Source organism: Falco punctatus, assembly GCF_963210335.1.
Source record: "Falco punctatus genome assembly, chromosome: 8".
NCBI classification, from domain to species: domain Eukaryota; kingdom Metazoa; phylum Chordata; class Aves; order Falconiformes; family Falconidae; genus Falco; species Falco punctatus.
This window is the reverse complement of record NC_137588.1, coordinates 20,593,113-20,608,948: the sequence shown is the minus strand read 5'-3', so window position 1 is coordinate 20,608,948 and position 15,836 is coordinate 20,593,113. Positions and strand designations below refer to the sequence as shown.

Here is a 15,836-nt window from a genome sequence, read left to right as displayed (position 1 = left end):
CCCTGGAAGCAGCCATGCACAGCCTGTAAGTGCAAAGGGTTTGGGTTATTTAGGGTGAGGGGCAGAAAGCAGGTCCCCTCTCTTCCACTATATGGGACAAACACGTATCAGATGACACAGTCTCTGTGCAGCTGAGAGGACAGAGGAACATAGTATTTTCCCTGTATAGCTGAGCTATGGAGTCAATTTGTCTTCACTGCAATTAGCACAGTGCTGTTTCCCAGGCTGTAACTTAACAGGATGGAAAAAAGTTTCCCGAGGGTGGCAGGCAGAGGCAGCAGCCTCTTCCCCCGCAGCCTTCCCAGCAGCAGTCCCCCCTTTCCTGCCTCAGCTAATTCCTCATAGCACAGCACAAAAAGTGATTAAAAATGAAATGGGAAGCGCGCTTCTCTGGAGATCAATAATTGCCCTGCTTGAAGAATTAGTCGTTTTGGAGTAATCACTGCTCTGCGGTGCCCACGTTAGTTAAGGGAGAGGCACTCCACGGTTTAAGCGATTAAGGGAAGCAGAGAGGTTTGCGGTCTGGAGGATGAGCCCCGGCTCCTGCCCAGAGCGTGGAGCTGGGGGTCCTCGGAAGCTGGGGGTCCTGCTCAGCCCCGTGCTCGCTGTGGTCCCGTCACGGGCCTCCCGGGGGGCGGGTGTGTGTGGGGGTGTTGATTTGCAATTAGCAGGTGGCTGAGCGCCCCGTCGGGCTGGACGGGTCTGGCCTTGGCTACCGGAGCAGGAGCCGGTCCTACGAAATGCGGGGTAGCCTTGGAGATAAGCAAGTGCCATCCAGAAGCGCCGCAGACCGGCAGCAGCAGCGGTGCGGGTTTGGTGCAAATAACTTGCCCTTAACCGCAGGATGGTGCCGTCCCATGCCCGGGGCTGGCGGCTGCACACGCAGGCGACCAGGGCTGCTCAGCACCAGCTCCCTCCGTGGTTCAGGGCAGAAGCAAGCCGCTTTCTTACAGCTTTATGCTGCTGTTTGTTTCCACTCGAGCCCAGCGAGCTGTCAGCTCGAGCAGTTTCTACCAGCATCTTTCCAAAAAGCGGGGACCCCCCCTCAGAACACGGCTACCGCCGCGGGGCAGCTGCTCAGCCCCATCCTGCTCCAGAGGAGCTGGGAAGGCCCGAAAACCTGTAAAAACAAACGATGCAGCCAACAAGTTGACAAATCCCCGGGGATAGCAGCGCGCCGCAGCCGCGGGAGCCGGGGCCAGCCAGCACCGCGCGGGGGTGCGGGCCGAGACCCCCGCCGCCCGGTCACGCTGCCCCTCCGAGGGGCGCGGGGTGTCCCGCACGTCCCGGGGGCTTTGGCCGCGCCGGGAGCCCCTGGGGGGTCCGGCAGGCGCTGGGCTTCTCCCCGTCCCCTGCCCCTCACCGCGGCGTGGAGCGGGGCAGCCGCGAGCAGGGACCCCCCGCAGCCCGGCAGAAAAGGGGTGCTGGCAGCTCCCGGCGGCCGCTGTTTGCTCCGGGGTCCCCCCTGTAACTCCGAGGGGGCTGCGGGTTGTACTGGCCGCCGCGGAGCGGTGGCAGCCGGGCCCCGGCACTGATGGCGCACGTCGGTAATCCTGATCATGAACAAGACCAAAGGGATGGCCGGGCTGTGCGGGGACGGCCAGGGCCTCGCACCAGCCCCTCACGCAGGAGGGCTTCCCGGGCCGGAACGACGGCAGCCCCGACGGGGCGATCGCGGGGTCGGGGTTCCTGGGGTCGGGGCGTCCCGCGGCCGCGGCCCCTCCGCGCCCGCCGAAGGTGCGCTGCCGGGGCCGGCGTCGCACGGAGGGGCGGCGGCGGCCCCACGCCGTCCGGTCCGCCGGGTTTTGGCGAGGCCGGCGGGACTGTGATCCGCCCCGGGACTGGCCGGCCGGGGGACGTGGCGGCAGAGCCGGGGAGCGCGGAGCAGCCTGCCCTCCCCGCAGCCCGGCAAAGGCGCCGGGGCGCCCCGTCCCCTCCTCGGGCAAGCGCGCAGACCCGCCCCGGGCGGTCACTTACATGGCCAGGCGGGCAGAGCCGGCTGCCGGAGGAGTCCGTGTGGGGACACACCGCACTGCCCCTTCCCGCGCCAAGCCGCGGCGATTTTGTGAAAATGAACTTTGCGCATCGCGAGAAAAAAAAAAAAAAAAAAAAAAAAAAGGAGGGGGAAGTAAAAGAGGCGTTAGGAAACGGGCAATTAAAACCGACAGAGCCACTAATGAAAGGAGGAAAAAGGGAAAAAAAAAAAAAAAAAAAAAGACCAGGAGCAGAGGGGCTCGGTTCTGTCAGCTTTGCACAGCCAAGAGCCGGGTGCCCCGAGGACCGTCGGTGCCCGGAGGAGCCGGAGCCCCGTGCGGGCGCTGCCGGGAGTGCCCCAGCCCCGCTGCCGGCGGCGGGGAACGGCAGGCCGGCGCCGCGATTTGTTCGGAACGTTCACTTCTGTTGGTGTTCTCCCTTTGCCAAAATGTGTTTGATCACACAGACGTGGTGCCGGGATAACTGCGCACCCTAGACAGCCTGGATGTAACCGGGAAAGTTCAGCCCAGGCCAGATCAAATCCCAGGCTGTTTAATGCTGGAAGGCTGCATGTTGCTATTAGTGTTAAATATATGGCTAATTATGCGTATGAAAATTAAACATCAGTGTTATGCTAATGGGGCCGCCTTCAGCTGTGGATCAGAGCACTTGAGACTAGCATTTAATCAAATGAATCAGTAACTAATACATCTGCACGTGTGAACTTTCACAAGATCATTTTCCTGTTACAGTCACACCGCTGAATTATGAAAGAAATAATTATCAGCACTTTCTAATTATCTAACAAAGTAATTTGGGATTCATCGTGGGCTTTCTGGGGAGGATCTCCCAAGTCCCACCTCATTTACCGCTCACGCACGCGGAAGTTTTCATTTTAAGCTCAAATGCGCCGTTTGGCCCGTTCAGGGCGATTTCTGTTTCGCTGGATTCCCGCCCCCCCCCGCCCCCCATCCCCTTAAGAACAAGAACGGCAATTCCCGGGCGGCGCGCCCCGGGGGTGCGGGCGGCGCTGGGACCCGCGGGCCGGGGCGGAGACCGCTGCGCGCCCGGGGGCTGTGCGCGGCCGCGCAGGCGGGGGCCGCCCGCTTTGTCTGCGGATGCCGCCGACGGCGGCCGGAGTGGGGCAGGCAGCGGGGCCCGCGCAGCCGGCCGGCACCCCCGAGGCCCGCGGGAGCTGGCGGAGCGGGGCTGCCGTCCCTTCCCCGCCGCCTGCGCGGCGAGGGGCGGAGGAGAAGGGCGGAGGGAGGCGCGCAGCCTCCTGCCGAGCTCGGGCTCGGCGCCCTCCGTCGCCGGCGGCGGGAGCGGGCGGCCCGCGATGGGAGCGGGGGGCCCAGGCGGCTCCTCTCCCGGGGCCGGCCGGGGAGCGGGGCCAGGGAACCGGCGTGGCCTGGCGGAGGCCGCCGAGCCCAGCCGAGCCGAGCCGTGCCGTGCCGCCGGTGCCGTCGGGGCGTGCGGCCGGCGCTCGGGGACGCGCGGCGCTGCCAGTCCGGCTCTCCGTGCTCACCGGGGTCCGGGCGAGCCCCGAGCGCCTTGGACCAATCCAAAGCGATTATGCAAGACGGCGGACCAATCAGCTCCGTCAGCTCATGAATATTCATAGACTTGGCTGAGTCAAAGCTTTTAGGCGAGTTTGTGTAGATCTACAGCATCATGCTTAGACTTTTCAAAGAGACAAACTCCATTTTCTTATGAATGGAAAGTGAAAAACCCTGTTCCGCTTAAATTGGGTTCTTTCCTGTCCTGAGAAACACAACAGACCCCAAAAAGGCAAGCTGAAGAGAGAACACACACACAGACCAAGCGACAAGAAATGACCATGACTACCATGCCAGAGAGTCTAAATAGCCCCGTCTCAGGGAAGGCTGTCTTTATGGAGTTTGGGCCGCCCAGCCAGCAAATGTCTCCTTCTCCCATGTCCCACGGACACTATTCCATGCACTGTTTACACTCCGCGGGCCACTCTCAGCCTGACAGCTCGTACAGCACAGCTTCGTCCTTCTCCCGACCGCTGGGCTACCCCTATGTGAACTCGGTCAGCAGCCACTCGACCAACCCCTACATCAGTTCAGTGCAGTCCTACCCCAACAGCTCCAGCCTGACTCAGACCCGGTTAGAGGAGACAGGTAGGTGCACTCGGCTTTGGGAAGGGGGGGGAGGGGGGGAGGGAAGGCAAGGAGGGAGGGAGGATGCTTGTATCAGGGAAAAAAAATCTATCGGGGGGGAAAATTAAATTAAATTACAAAATATTAGTCAAGAGAGGCTGAGGATCACAGGGGAGCAGTACACAGAGCACACAATGCCTGGCTGGAAAAGAAATCAACCCAGATGTGCACGTATTAGTCTTCGTAATTATTTATTGCGTAGCGCTATAAACAATGTATGCAATTAAGGGTAATTAAACCTAAACTGCAGCCTGTAAAAATAGCAAACTTTCTCTGGGAAGACGCCTGGGCTGCCATAATCGCCCGGAGCCTTTGTTAGCGTTACTCGAGCTTCACTTTTCTTCCTTCTCATTATTGTTATTGTTGATGTTGCTGCTGTTATTGTTACTATTGCTGCTGCTATTGCTGTTACTGCTATTATTACTATTGCTGCTATTATTACTATTTATTCTGCATCGTTTGTTGTTTGTAGGGGCCGAATCGGAGAAAAGCACTGTGGTCGAAGGAGGGGAAGTTCGCTTTAATGGGAAAGGGAAAAAAATCCGCAAACCCAGGACTATTTATTCCAGTTTGCAGCTACAGGCTTTGAACAGGAGGTTCCAGCAAACTCAGTATCTGGCTCTTCCCGAAAGAGCCGAGCTCGCAGCGTCTCTGGGACTCACCCAGACCCAGGTACAGCTCCCACTGAGCCGGCCCCTCTCCCACGTCCTCTCCCTGTGCACCGCCGGCGTGGGAGACCCCACGCGTGATGCAGACGGGTCACGGCCGCGGGCAGCGGGGCCCGGCGCGACGCCCGCCCCGCCGCCGAGGTGCAGCCGGTGCCGCGGAGGCCCCCGCGGCGGGGGCGGGTGGGGGCGCTTACCGGGTGGTTTGGCATCACAAAATGGCAACGGGCACAGCAGCCCTGGGGGGGTAAGGGGGAGAAGGTGCGAGGCCGCCGGGCGCAGGGGTCCGTCGGACCCCTTAGCAGGGGGGAGGTGTGCTGGACCGTACCGGGGGATGCTGAGCCCTGCCCCGTTCCCCTTCACAGGTGAAGATTTGGTTTCAGAACAAGCGCTCCAAATTCAAGAAGCTGATGAAGCAAGGGGGGGCAGCCCTGGAGAGCAGCGCCTTGACCAACGGCAGGGCTCTCTCGGGCAGCTCGCCCCCGGTGCCCCCGGTGTGGAATACCACCTCCGCCTCCGGTAAGGCCTCGTCGGGGACCCCGGGCACCTACATCCCCAGCTACACGTCGTGGTATCCTTCGGCCCACCAAGAAGCTATGCAGCAGCCGCAGCTGATGTGATTATAAACCCGTTTTCCCCTACCGCAAGCACTATCGATCCCGAAAAGAATTAAAATTATTACGAAAAAAAAATTTAAGTAAAATAACAGGAAAGGGGGAAAAAGAGGAAAAAAAAAAAAGGAGGGGGGAAGAGAGAGGAAAAACCACAAAAGAAACCCAAGCAAACAAACAAACAGGAGGTCTCTTGCCCATCCAGCCATTAGGACGCTGCACTGAGCTCGGTGCAGGGAGCACAGATGTGATGCGGGCCGGTTCCCACCGCTGACAGCTGACGGAGCGGCCCCGAGCACCGCACAACAGCCTGGGAGCAGAGCGAGCGCCGGCCGCGGCTTTGTGGGACAATCAGAAAAAGATGTTGGGGGGGGGGGGAGCCCTCTCCTCTGTCCTGTCTGTCTGTCTGTGTCTGTTGAAATGTAGGTCATTTATTTACTACCCCGATCTGACCGTCTCTTCAATTGCAAGGGGGAGGGAAGCTGTACAACTTCCAGAGCTTCTTTCCCTCGACGTTTTCTGTACCTTTCACTATCCATCTGTATATTTTTTGTTGTTGTTAAAAGGGGAAGACAGGGGTTTTATTTATTGATTTAAATTACCACTATGAGAGCGCTAGAAACAAACGGACAATCCGGCTTGCGGAGTGCACTGCTCGGACGCACAGTTTACTTTATACACACGCCCCCCCCCCCCGGCCCCCCACCCCAATAAATCACCACAAAAGAAGGATGCGATTTTTAACTTTTACAGTAACTTTTATACTTCGCTGGTGTGGAGAGATTTGGTCCGAATGATTTGCATTTATCGCGTATTTAGCAAAGGAAATAAATGCGCGTTGTTCGGTACCTTGAAATGGAATCGCAGCAACTGCCGAGCGCTTTGCCGAGGTGCAGCAAGGCGCGGAGGATGGAACGAGAGCCCCGAGGGCGGCGGCGGCGGGGGGGGGACCCGCCGGGGGGCGGGGGCGCACCCGCGCAGCTCCGCTCCGCGCAGCCCCGGCGAGGCTTCCCCGCGGAGAGCCGGCCCGAGGTCGAAATGCACAAACCGACGTGCAGGAGCTACTCGCTGTACATATTTTATTCTTTATTATTATTATTATTATTATTATTATTATTGGTCTGTAAACATGTTGCACAAATTTAGCCTTTTTTTAATTATTATTATTATTATTTCCGTTCTGTTTCGTGTGGCTGTAAAACATGATGCTTTGTGTACTGAGATCTTGACATTTTACTTGTGAAACTCGGAAAATGTGATAAACTGAGCTCGGCTGTGTTTAGTGTCCTATATGTCAAAGTTTAGTTTTATATTGAGAATGTTAACTTATTGCTTTGTATCTGGGGAAGGAAAGGAAAAAAACACACAAATCTTTGTACATAAGTTATAAAGTTTCTTTGAGACAGTAAAATTATGGTTTGGAAAAAGAGACACGCGTGCTCCCTGTCTCGTAGCGCGGGCGGGAGTGGGGCCCGGGCCAGGCTCCTCGGCTGGCGGCGGGGCTGTAAGCGGGGGGCCCACAGCGGGGCGGGCAGCGGAGCCCCCGCGGGGCTGCAGGACCCCCGCGGAGGGACGGCTCGGGGCCGGGGGAGACCCGGGGACAGCTCCCGGGCTGGAGGGGGAACGCGGGCCGGCTGGGCCAACCCCGGCGCCCGCCCCGACAGCCGGGCTGGCTGCCTGGGCCGCTCAGCCCTCGACGGCGGAGCCTCCCCGGTGCTTCCGCGGCTGGTGCCAGCGCCGGGCTCAGCCGTGCCAGCTCTCCGGGGCGGCCCCGCGCCGGGCGCAGCCCGCAGCCGCTGCGGGGGAAAAGGCGCTGCAGAGCGGCGGGGGCCGGGAGCGGCGGGGCTCGGCCGGCCGGCCGCGCGCGGCTCTGCGCGCAGGTTCCGCGGGGGAGCGGGTGTGCAGCCCCGCGGGGGCCGTGCTCATCCGCCCCGGGACACGCACCCGCTCCGCAGCGCACGGGGCAGGCGCGCGGGCGGTGCGCGGCAGCGCAGCACCCGCACCGTCGCGCCCAGGGCGGCCCGCGGGGGTGCGGAAGCCGGCCCGGGAAACACTGCCCGGCTCTGCGCTCCCGGGATGCCACCGCTCGAGCCCGGCCCCGAGCCGCCCGCGGCCCCGAGCGGAACGGGAGCGGTGCGGCTCCGCAGCGGCCCCGCAGCGCCCCAGGACTCGCGCGGCTCCCGCGGCGGCTGCAGCCGGAGACCAAACGCCTTCGACCGGACAGGAGCGGGGTGGTCAAGCAGCTCGGAGCCCTTTAAAGATATATTAGCTTCTCCTAATTCAATAACGTCTTGCTAACAGTTCAAATAGAGAAATTATTAGTTTTCTCTCAGCGAGGCGGTCTTGAGTTAGAGGCTATTATAATTGTACATTTGAAAATGTTAATCTCAATACAGGCCTAATTAATTCTGCCTTGTTGCTGACAAGTAGTTCATCAAATATCTGATTCGAAGATTTTCATAATGAGGATATTAATTAAACTATGAATAATCCAAAGGTGCTTATATTGAAACAATACCTCATTACAATGATTAAGTCCTGATTTCGAATATTATACCTTTAACAATTGTCACCCCGCAAACACAACCTTATGGATGAGCCTGTAAATGGCAAAATGTAATTTTGGGATATATTTTTTCCTTGTTGGGAAAAAAAAAGTGCCCCTCATTTTCAAACACTTCTGAAATAGGTTACACACAGCTTAATGATGATCAAAATGACTCTTTTCTGCAAAAAAAGACCCCAAAGTGCGCGTACAGCTGCAAACCCAAGAGGGTCAGCATCATTTCACTGTATTCTCTTCTTGATTACAAGCCGAGCCCATCAAACACAACATAATTACAGTAATTTCAGGTTTATTTATTCTAATGCAGTTTCCCCATCTCTCTGGTAATTATGAGCAATTTTTTCGCCCAGGGAATCTTTTTGCATTAACAAAAGAGATAACGCACTGAAAGCCAAATTTGCTGTGCATTGAGAAAAGCGAAGAAAAAAAAAATAAAATAGGTGCGAGCTGCCATCTCTGCAATTCTCCTATATTGGAGCTCTGCAAATTGCTTGCAGGTGTATGGAGCAGAGCTGTCAATAGGAAGGGGCTTCCAAATTAGCAAATGCACAATGTTGAAGTAATGAAGACAGACTTAGCAAAATTGCCAAACAACAGATACCTCTTTAATATCTTCCACCCAAAAAGAAAAAGGGGGGAAAAAATCCCTTTGGAGTGTCCCTGCGAACCCCCTTGAATGGCTGGGAGATGTTGTATGTGTGTCAATCTAATTGCAGAGCACAGAGCGGCCCCTGAAGCTGGGGGGGGGAAATCAAATATCGGAGCCCGAGCCCGTCTGCACTCGGAATTTGCTCCCTTAGTTTGACAGAGGGGCATCAGCAATCCCCGCCGCCGCCCGCTCCGCTCTCCCCGCCGCCGGCCGCCGGCCCCGCTCCCGCCACCGCCGCCGCTCTCACGCCGGTGACAAAGTGCCATGTGCCCCCCCCGCCCGGTGCCCTCCCCTCCCGCCTCTGGGCGCCGGGCGGTAACGCTGCCCTTTGCAAGGAACCGACAAGCGCACGCCGCGAACCCACCGCCGAAAACGAGCAGCCCCCGGCCCCCGCGGGAGCCCCGAGCGGCGAGTGCCCCGCTCCGCCCCGGCGCCGCTCTGCCCGCGCAGCGCTCCGCGGCTCGGCTCGGCTCGGCGCGGCGCGGCGCGGCTCGGCTCGGCCCGCGAGCTGCCCCGGCGCTGCGCGGCTCGGCTGTGCGCGGCGCCCCCGCCGCCCGGCCCGGCCCGGCCCGCCGCCCCGCTCCCGTCCCTCGCCCTGCGGGCAGTTTGCGGGGAGCTGAGCCGGCGGAGCCGCCGCCGGTGCTCCTCCCGCCGCGGGGCATCCGTCCGCGTCGCGCCCCGTGCACTCACCTACCCCCTCGGGAAAGGAGCCTGTGTCGCCACCCTTACCTTCCGCCTCAGTCCCTGAGGCTCTGGGCACAAGTCTTTGCTTTACAACAAACCAAAGGACCGAACGCGGCTTTTTGCTACGAAAGTTACAGGAGCGAGAGAGTGTGAGAGACAGGGAGAGGATCGGGAAGGGAGAAGGGAAGGGGAGAGGGAGAGAGGGGGGGGAAACAAAAAAAAAAAAAAAAAAGAAGCCGAGCACAATAATAATATCCTGAGAGTGCAAATGTGGATTGAGATCCCCCAGAGATGCACATGCCTCTGAGCGCAGCAGCCTTTTTGCAGCTCTGCTCTTGCAGAATATGACTGAAATTTTCTGCTATATAGCCTCTGTCTTTATAGCTGATGAAAAAAATTGCAGATTATTAGCATAAATGTTTACTCTTCATTACGCTGATGACATTGTGCACTCGAGATCTTGGTAATCTTTGGGAAAATTATGAGTAATTTTTAAAAATTTTAAAGCAGCAGCAGTTACCATGCAATTCAGGCTAATTCTGCGTAGGCTCCGAACGGATATAATTATCGAGGAGTCAAGATGTTATGCTAAAAACTATGCATTGATATTCCCATTTATTATGTACATACAACTTTGACAATGTTGATGCTTGAAATAGCAGGAAATTGTCTTGCGCAAAAATTACAGTCCATATTAGGACATGTGAAATTGCGAAGAATTATATAGTAATTGCAGGCTTTCAGATGGGAGAGCCAGAATGCTCAAACTAGTGCAAATGTGGATAAAATTACAGATCAGAGCAAAAATTAGGGAAAAAAGGGGTCTGGGATTTTTCAAGTTGGCTATAGGATTCCGGAAGTGTCTAATGCCACATGATTGCTGCAGCTTTAGGGGAGACATTCATGCCTCAAATAACTCCTTTTGCCAGAGCCGCTTTAATTGAATTTCTCGTGCTTTTTCTTTTCACCGGGCAAATGAGTAAATTGCCTACCCACGGCACAAGCCCGGCCGGCCCCGCCCGTGCGCCGGGGAGGCAGAGGGTGCCCCTCGCCCGGGCGGCTGCCGGGCTCCCCCCCCCCCCCCGGACCGGGCTGGCCGCCGAGCCGTCACTTAGCCCGGCCGCCCCCCCGGGCCCGGCCCCGCTCGGCCGCCCCCGCCCGGGGCCGGGGCCCATGGTGGGGGGGAGGGAGCGTCGACGCTGGGACGTGGGGCGGAATCAGCTTAGGCCCCCCCCCGTAACCCTTCCCGGAGGGCTGGGGAAGAGGGGCAGCTCTCGCCCCCGGCTGCCCTGCCCCCCGCCGCTTTCCCGGCCCCGGGCGGCCGAGCCTCGCGGAGCTGCCGCCCTGTGCGGGGCCACACGGCTCGCAGCGGTGCCTGCCCCGTCCTACCGGACAGGGAAAGAGCACGGGAGCGCAGATCACCAACACACACCCGGCTATACGTGTGCGCCTGCCGTGCGCGCGGAAGCCCCGCGCGCCGATGCAGCCGCGTGCCTGCGCCGTCGGCAGCGCGGTGCGAGCCGCATCCCGAGCGCGTGCGGGCAGCGGGCGAAATGCGGAGCCTGGAAGGGCTCCGGGAGCTGCGGGGATGCTGCAGGGTGAAGCACGAAACCCCCACGCGCACACCAGGTGCGGGCAGCCCAGAGAGAGCTGCTAGCGGGCACCAGCTAAATGCTCATGAATAAATAATAAAATAATACACCGCGAAATAGGAGACGGAAAGCGCGGAGGGCGACAGGGACGGCCCGCGGTCTCCTCGGCTCGGGGCGCTCCGTTCCCACACGGCTGACAAGCGACCCCCGCCTGGGCAGGGCTCTCCCCCCTTCCCCGGGACCCCCCGCCGCTGCCGGTGTCCTGCCCGACCCCACGGGGCCGAGCCACGCTCCACACCGCACCGCTGCACCGGGCTGGAGTCGCTGGGCGAGGGTGGGCGGCGGGGAGGGGACTGGGGAGCAGGTGTTTGGGGGAACTTTATTTAACAGCGACAAGCGCCTGTAAAAACGACGAGGCGGAAGGGCGGGGGTGTTATCCCTGTCCTGGCCATGTCCCGCGGCCACGGCCTCCTCGCGCATCCCGGACCAAAACCTGTTACCTGGTAGAGGGGGTGTCCCTGTCCCCTGACACCCCCCGGTCCACGAAGGCACCGCGCGCTGCCGCGAGCACAGCCCCTGACAGACCGCGGGGGGTGGGGGAGTGTCCGCACCGCGGCTCCCCACGCGTGCCCCTGTCTCTGGAAGCGGCCCCGCTGCCTCCCGCCGCCCCCACCCCCCAGTTCCGTGCCCGCCGCCCCATCGCTTCGCCGCCCGCCAGCGGGGAAACTCCTTCCCCCCGGCCCGGGCGGGCCGGAGGCCAGTGCCGCCGGGTCTGCCCGCGGCCGGGAGGGTGGCGGCGGAGAGAGGCGCGCGGCACGGTTTCCCGGGGGGGCTCTGGGGTCTCCTCCCCGTCCGCGCCGCCCGTTCCCTCTTTGTCTCTCCCGCTCCCTCCTCTCGCTCCCTTTGCAGCCGCGTCTCTCGCCCTCCAACACCCCCCTCCTTCTCTCTTCCTCACTCCTCCTTCGCCCCCCTGCCCTCCTCCCTTCGCCCCAAGCTTTCCCCAGGCTCTCAGGAGCAACCCGCCCCCCGGCGTGTCCCCCGTGGGGCCGGCCCCCCCGCGCCTTCCCCGGCCCCGCCCGGGCTCCTCATGCCAAGGCCTGTCGGGAGAGTCCCGGCCGGGCTGCACATTCCCTGCCCCGGGCGAGCTGGCCTGGGCCTCTTCATCATCTTGTCTGCAGCGGGACCCTGCGCACCGGGCCCTCTCCCCCTCCCCCGCCACCCTCGCAGGCCGGCGGGGCCCTCGGGGCAACAAGGGGCAGAGACCACCCTCTCACCTCCCTTTACTTCTCCAGCCGTCAGGACCTCCAGTGGTGCGGCCCGGAGGGGTACCCTCCTCAGGGTTATGGCTTGGAGGGGCACAGCCGGGAGGGGCACGTCCCGGGAGGGGCACGTCCCAAGAGGGGCAGCCTAGAAAGGGGTTCAGCTCGGAGAGGTGCAGGGTGCGGGGCCTCCCAGAGGGCTACATCCTGGAGGGGTCCAGCCCTCAAGGGATACATCCCAGATTGAGATGCAGCTTGGAGGGGTGTTCAGTCGGCCTGGAGGGATCAAGCCCTCGTGGGGTACATGCTAGAGGGGTTCAGCTATGAGGGGTGAAGACAGGAGGGCTGCATCCCAGGGGGTTACATCCTGAGGGGTCCAGCCCTCCAGGGGCACATCCCAGAGAGGCCCAGCCGGTGCTTCCAGCCCTCGAAAGGGCCAAGTGAGGCTCTGGGGCAGCCACCGGCTCCGGCCCAAGCAAAGCTCCCGGGCAGGCTGCCGGCCTGGGTGCTGCCGACGGCGAAATTTTCCCGGGGCAGGGCTGCGCCCCAGGACCCGCTGCAGGAACGCTCCGGTCCCCGGACACGGCCCTGCCCCAAACCCCTCTGGCCCGTCTGGGAGACGGCAGGAGACAGTCCGTGGGGGAAATGTCGCTGGCGCCAGCGGGCGGGGGCGGGGGTCGCCTCTGGGCTGCTGCCGGCAGCGCTGAGTGATGCATGGCTTCGTCGAGAAGACTGGCAGGGGCGATTTTGTTGTAGACGCGAACAGGGACCAGGGAAGGGAAACAAGGTGAAGGGGGGGTTGCCGGCTTGCGGCAGCAGTTGCAATGGGGAGGGGGTGGAGGGAACACAGCTCTCCCCCCTCAGCGAGAGCCGGGGTCCGGATCGACACCCCCAACCTCCCCCGTCCCCAAAGAAACAGCGCGAGCACCATGGAAACAATAATTTATTTAAATAATCTCTGCTTACTGTAAAAGAAACATTAAAGAGTGTTTAAGTTTTCCATAATAAATAACCAAAAATACCCTTTTTCGTTGTGGTTTGCTTCTTTTTTTTCTTTTTCTTTTTTTCTCCACGACTCTAGACATCAAACGGCGCAGGGGCAGGAGCAGTGGCTGGGTTGCCGGCGTGGGGGCGGAGGGAAGGAAGGGCTCACGGCGGCTCGACGGCCGCCCCGGGGAAGCCCCGTTGGGGCATGAAACCCACCCGGTGGCATCGCGCGGGCGGGAGCCCCCCCGCCGGGGGGGGCAGAGCCGCACCGGCACCGCCGCTGCCACCGGCCCCCCTTGCCGGACGGTTTCGTTCATGACTAAAAAGTATAACTTCAACACGGGAGGCTCTTGTTTTAAATCTACATATAAAAATTATTTATATTTTTTTAACGTTTTATTTTTGAATCCCCAACATCAAAGTGAGGTCCATCCGCAAAGGCACCTATCAACTTTAAAAAAATAAAAAATAAAGTTAACCAAAGTTCTGCACCGGTGGTTCGATGAAAATGCCGGGGAGGAGGAGGAAGGACGGAGCGCGGGAGGTGGGTTCTTGCTCCGCAGCGCGGGGATGTTGGCGGCGGGAGGGCGGACCCCGCGGGGCCGCGCGCATACGGGCTTCACCGCCGACGGCGCGACGGGACGGGACAGGGCGTGGAGCTGCGCGGTTCCTCCCCGCCGGGACGGCCGGAGCCGGCTTCACCAAAGCACCAGTGCTGCACCTCGGTGCCCCGCGGCCGCCGGGCGCGGCGCCGCGGGCTGCAGTCTCTGCGGCGCCTAGAAGATGCCGCCGCCGCCGTGGTGGTGCGGGGGCTGCGCCGGCTGCGGGAGGGGGGCGGCCGCCGGCAGGTGCGCCGGGCCGCCGGGCGCCGGCGGGTACCACGAGTAGCTACCGAGGAAGGCGGCGGCGGGGCTGGGGCTGGCGGTGCCGCCCGCCGTGCGCGGGTGCGGAGCGAAGTCCCAGGTGGGGGGCGAGGCGGGGGGCGGCGGCGAGGCGCTGCGGCGGGGGGGCGGCTCCGCCGGGATCTCGCCGCTCTTCCACATCTTCTTGAACTTGGAGCGGCGGTTCTGAAACCAGATCTTCACCTGGGGGGAGAGGGGCGTCAAGCGGCCGCAGCCTCCGCGGGGCCGCCCGCGGCGGGTCAGGGACGAGCAGCAGCTCTCGCAGCCCCGAGCGCTGCGGGCCGAGCCCCCTCCCACGTCCGCACCCGACCCCGCGGAGGGCGGGCGGCCCCGGCGCAGCACGACGTGCCCGGGGCCCCGCGGTGGGGGAGCCCTACCTGTGTCTGGGTGAGGCCGAGGGAGGCCGCCAGCTCCGCTCTCTCGGGCAGGGCGAGGTACTGGGTTTTCTGGAAGCGCCTCTGCAGAGCCGCCAGCTGGAAGCTGGAGTAGATGGTCCGGGGCTTCCGCACTTTCTTCGGCTTCCCGTTCACGATCCTGATCTCCGGCTCGCAGTCTTCCTTCTCTGCTGCGGCAGAAACGGCGGCCCCGGTGAGAAGAGGCATCCCCACCGCCCCGGGCCCAGCCCGCAGCGCGGCATCACCACCCGCCCCGTCGGGCCGGCGACGGGCTCCCTCCCGGCCCACCCCGGGTCCCGAGCCCCGACCGCCTCCCTCGCCGTGCCTGGCGGGGCCTCCCGGCTCCTGCGAGCCGCGTCCCAACCTCGCCCCTCCCCGGGGCTCAGACGTACCGGAGTCGTTGTTGGCCGGAGAGGCCCTGCTGCCGTAGCGCCCGTAGGAGCCGTAGGCGGCCTGGTAGCCCAGGTCGTAGCCGGCCTTGGCGGAGTAGGGGGCGGTGCCGCCGCCCGCGTAGGGGTAGGAGCCCACCGGGCCGTAGGGCGGCCCGCCCGCCGCCCCGTGCTGCTGGTTGGTGTAGTAGCTGCTGTCGGTGGCCGTGGAGACGGGCAGCGTGGGGGACTCCTGCGGCTTGTGCAGGCCGCCGTGCTGGTGGTAGCTGCCGGCGGAGATCTGGCTGGCGTGCATGTCCGGCACCAGGCTCTCCAGAACCCCGGTCATCCCGCGCCCCCGCCCGCCGGGGCACGGGCCGCCGCCGCCGCCCCGCGGCCGTCCCCACCGGGGAGAGGCAATCAGGGACGCGCCACCATGGTCGCCGCGCTGCGCTGCGCTCCGCGCCCGCAGGGCCGGGCCGGGCCGGGCAAACCGCGCTCCCGCCGCCGCCAGCGGGACGGGCTCTGCGGCGCCGCGCGCCGCCGGGACGGCATTTAACACCGGTCACGTGGCGCGGCGCACGTCACCTAGCAACAGCCAATGGGGCGCCCGGCCACCCCGTATCCCCGCGGGTTCGCGGGGCACGGGCACGAGCTGGCCGCGGGGTCGCGCCCGGCGTGGGGCTGCGTGGCGCCACGGCCGCCCCGGCGGCGACGGGACCGGTTACCGGGACCTTCCCCGGCCCCGTCGTGCGGTTCATTCCACCGTCCCTCTTCGCCGGCGCGGTCCGACGGGGCGGTCCGGCCCCCCCGCTGGCGAGCGCTCGGGGCTGCGACTCGGCCCGGCCGCTTCTATCGCCCTGTGCCCGGTGTGTGCCCCCTCCCGGCCGGCGAGCCCAGGGAAAGGCCCGCGGTGTCCGTCCCGTCCCTCTGTGAAGGCACAGCCCGCGCGGGCGCTGCTGGCGGCGGGCGCCAGTAGGACGGCAAGCGGCGGGCGGAGC

General features: G+C 62.4%; 2 protein-coding genes across 4 annotated transcripts; one reads left to right on the top strand and one right to left on the bottom strand.

Annotated features, from left to right (window-relative positions):
• Window positions 1–1,965: 1,965 nt before the first annotated feature.
• DLX1 (distal-less homeobox 1) lies at window positions 1,966–11,780 on the top strand. Of its 2 annotated transcripts, XM_080399030.1 has the most exons (3): window positions 1,966–4,118; window positions 4,630–4,829; window positions 5,188–11,780. In XM_080399030.1, the coding sequence occupies exons 1-3, from the start codon at window positions 3,806–3,808 to the stop codon at window positions 5,440–5,442; spliced, it is 768 nt and encodes a 255-aa protein (XP_080255156.1). In that variant the 5' UTR covers window positions 1,966–3,805; the 3' UTR covers window positions 5,443–11,780. The 2 variants fall into 2 exon arrangements, with proteins under 2 accessions (XP_080255156.1, XP_080255155.1); XM_080399029.1 differs by having other exon boundaries at window positions 4,630–11,780.
• A 527-nt stretch (window positions 11,781–12,307) lies between these two features.
• Window positions 12,308–15,199, bottom strand: DLX2 (distal-less homeobox 2). Of its 2 annotated transcripts, XM_080398976.1 has the most exons (3): window positions 14,860–15,199; window positions 14,450–14,634; window positions 12,308–14,255 (listed from the first exon to the last, which is right to left on the bottom strand). In XM_080398976.1, exons 1-3 carry the CDS (start codon window positions 15,182–15,184, stop codon window positions 13,947–13,949), a joined length of 819 nt encoding a protein of 272 aa, XP_080255102.1. In that variant the 5' UTR covers window positions 15,185–15,199; the 3' UTR covers window positions 12,308–13,946. The 2 variants fall into 2 exon arrangements, with proteins under 2 accessions (XP_080255102.1, XP_080255101.1); XM_080398975.1 differs by having other exon boundaries at window positions 14,450–15,199.
• Window positions 15,200–15,836: the final 637 nt, after the last annotated feature.

Coding starts and splice junctions, on each gene's coding strand:
- DLX1 (XM_080399029.1), top strand. CDS start 3,806: ATGACCATGACTACCATGCCAGAGAGTCTAAATAGCCCCGTCTCAGGG. Junction 4,119..4,629: donor GACCCGGTTAGAGGAGACAG/GTAGGTGCACTC, acceptor TGTTGTTTGTAG/GGGCCGAATCGGAGAAAAGC.
- DLX2 (XM_080398975.1), bottom strand. CDS start 15,184: ATGACCGGGGTTCTGGAGAGCCTGGTGCCGGACATGCACGCCAGCCAG. Junction 14,256..14,449: donor TCGGCCTCACCCAGACACAG/GTAGGGCTCCCC, acceptor CTCTCCCCCCAG/GTGAAGATCTGGTTTCAGAA.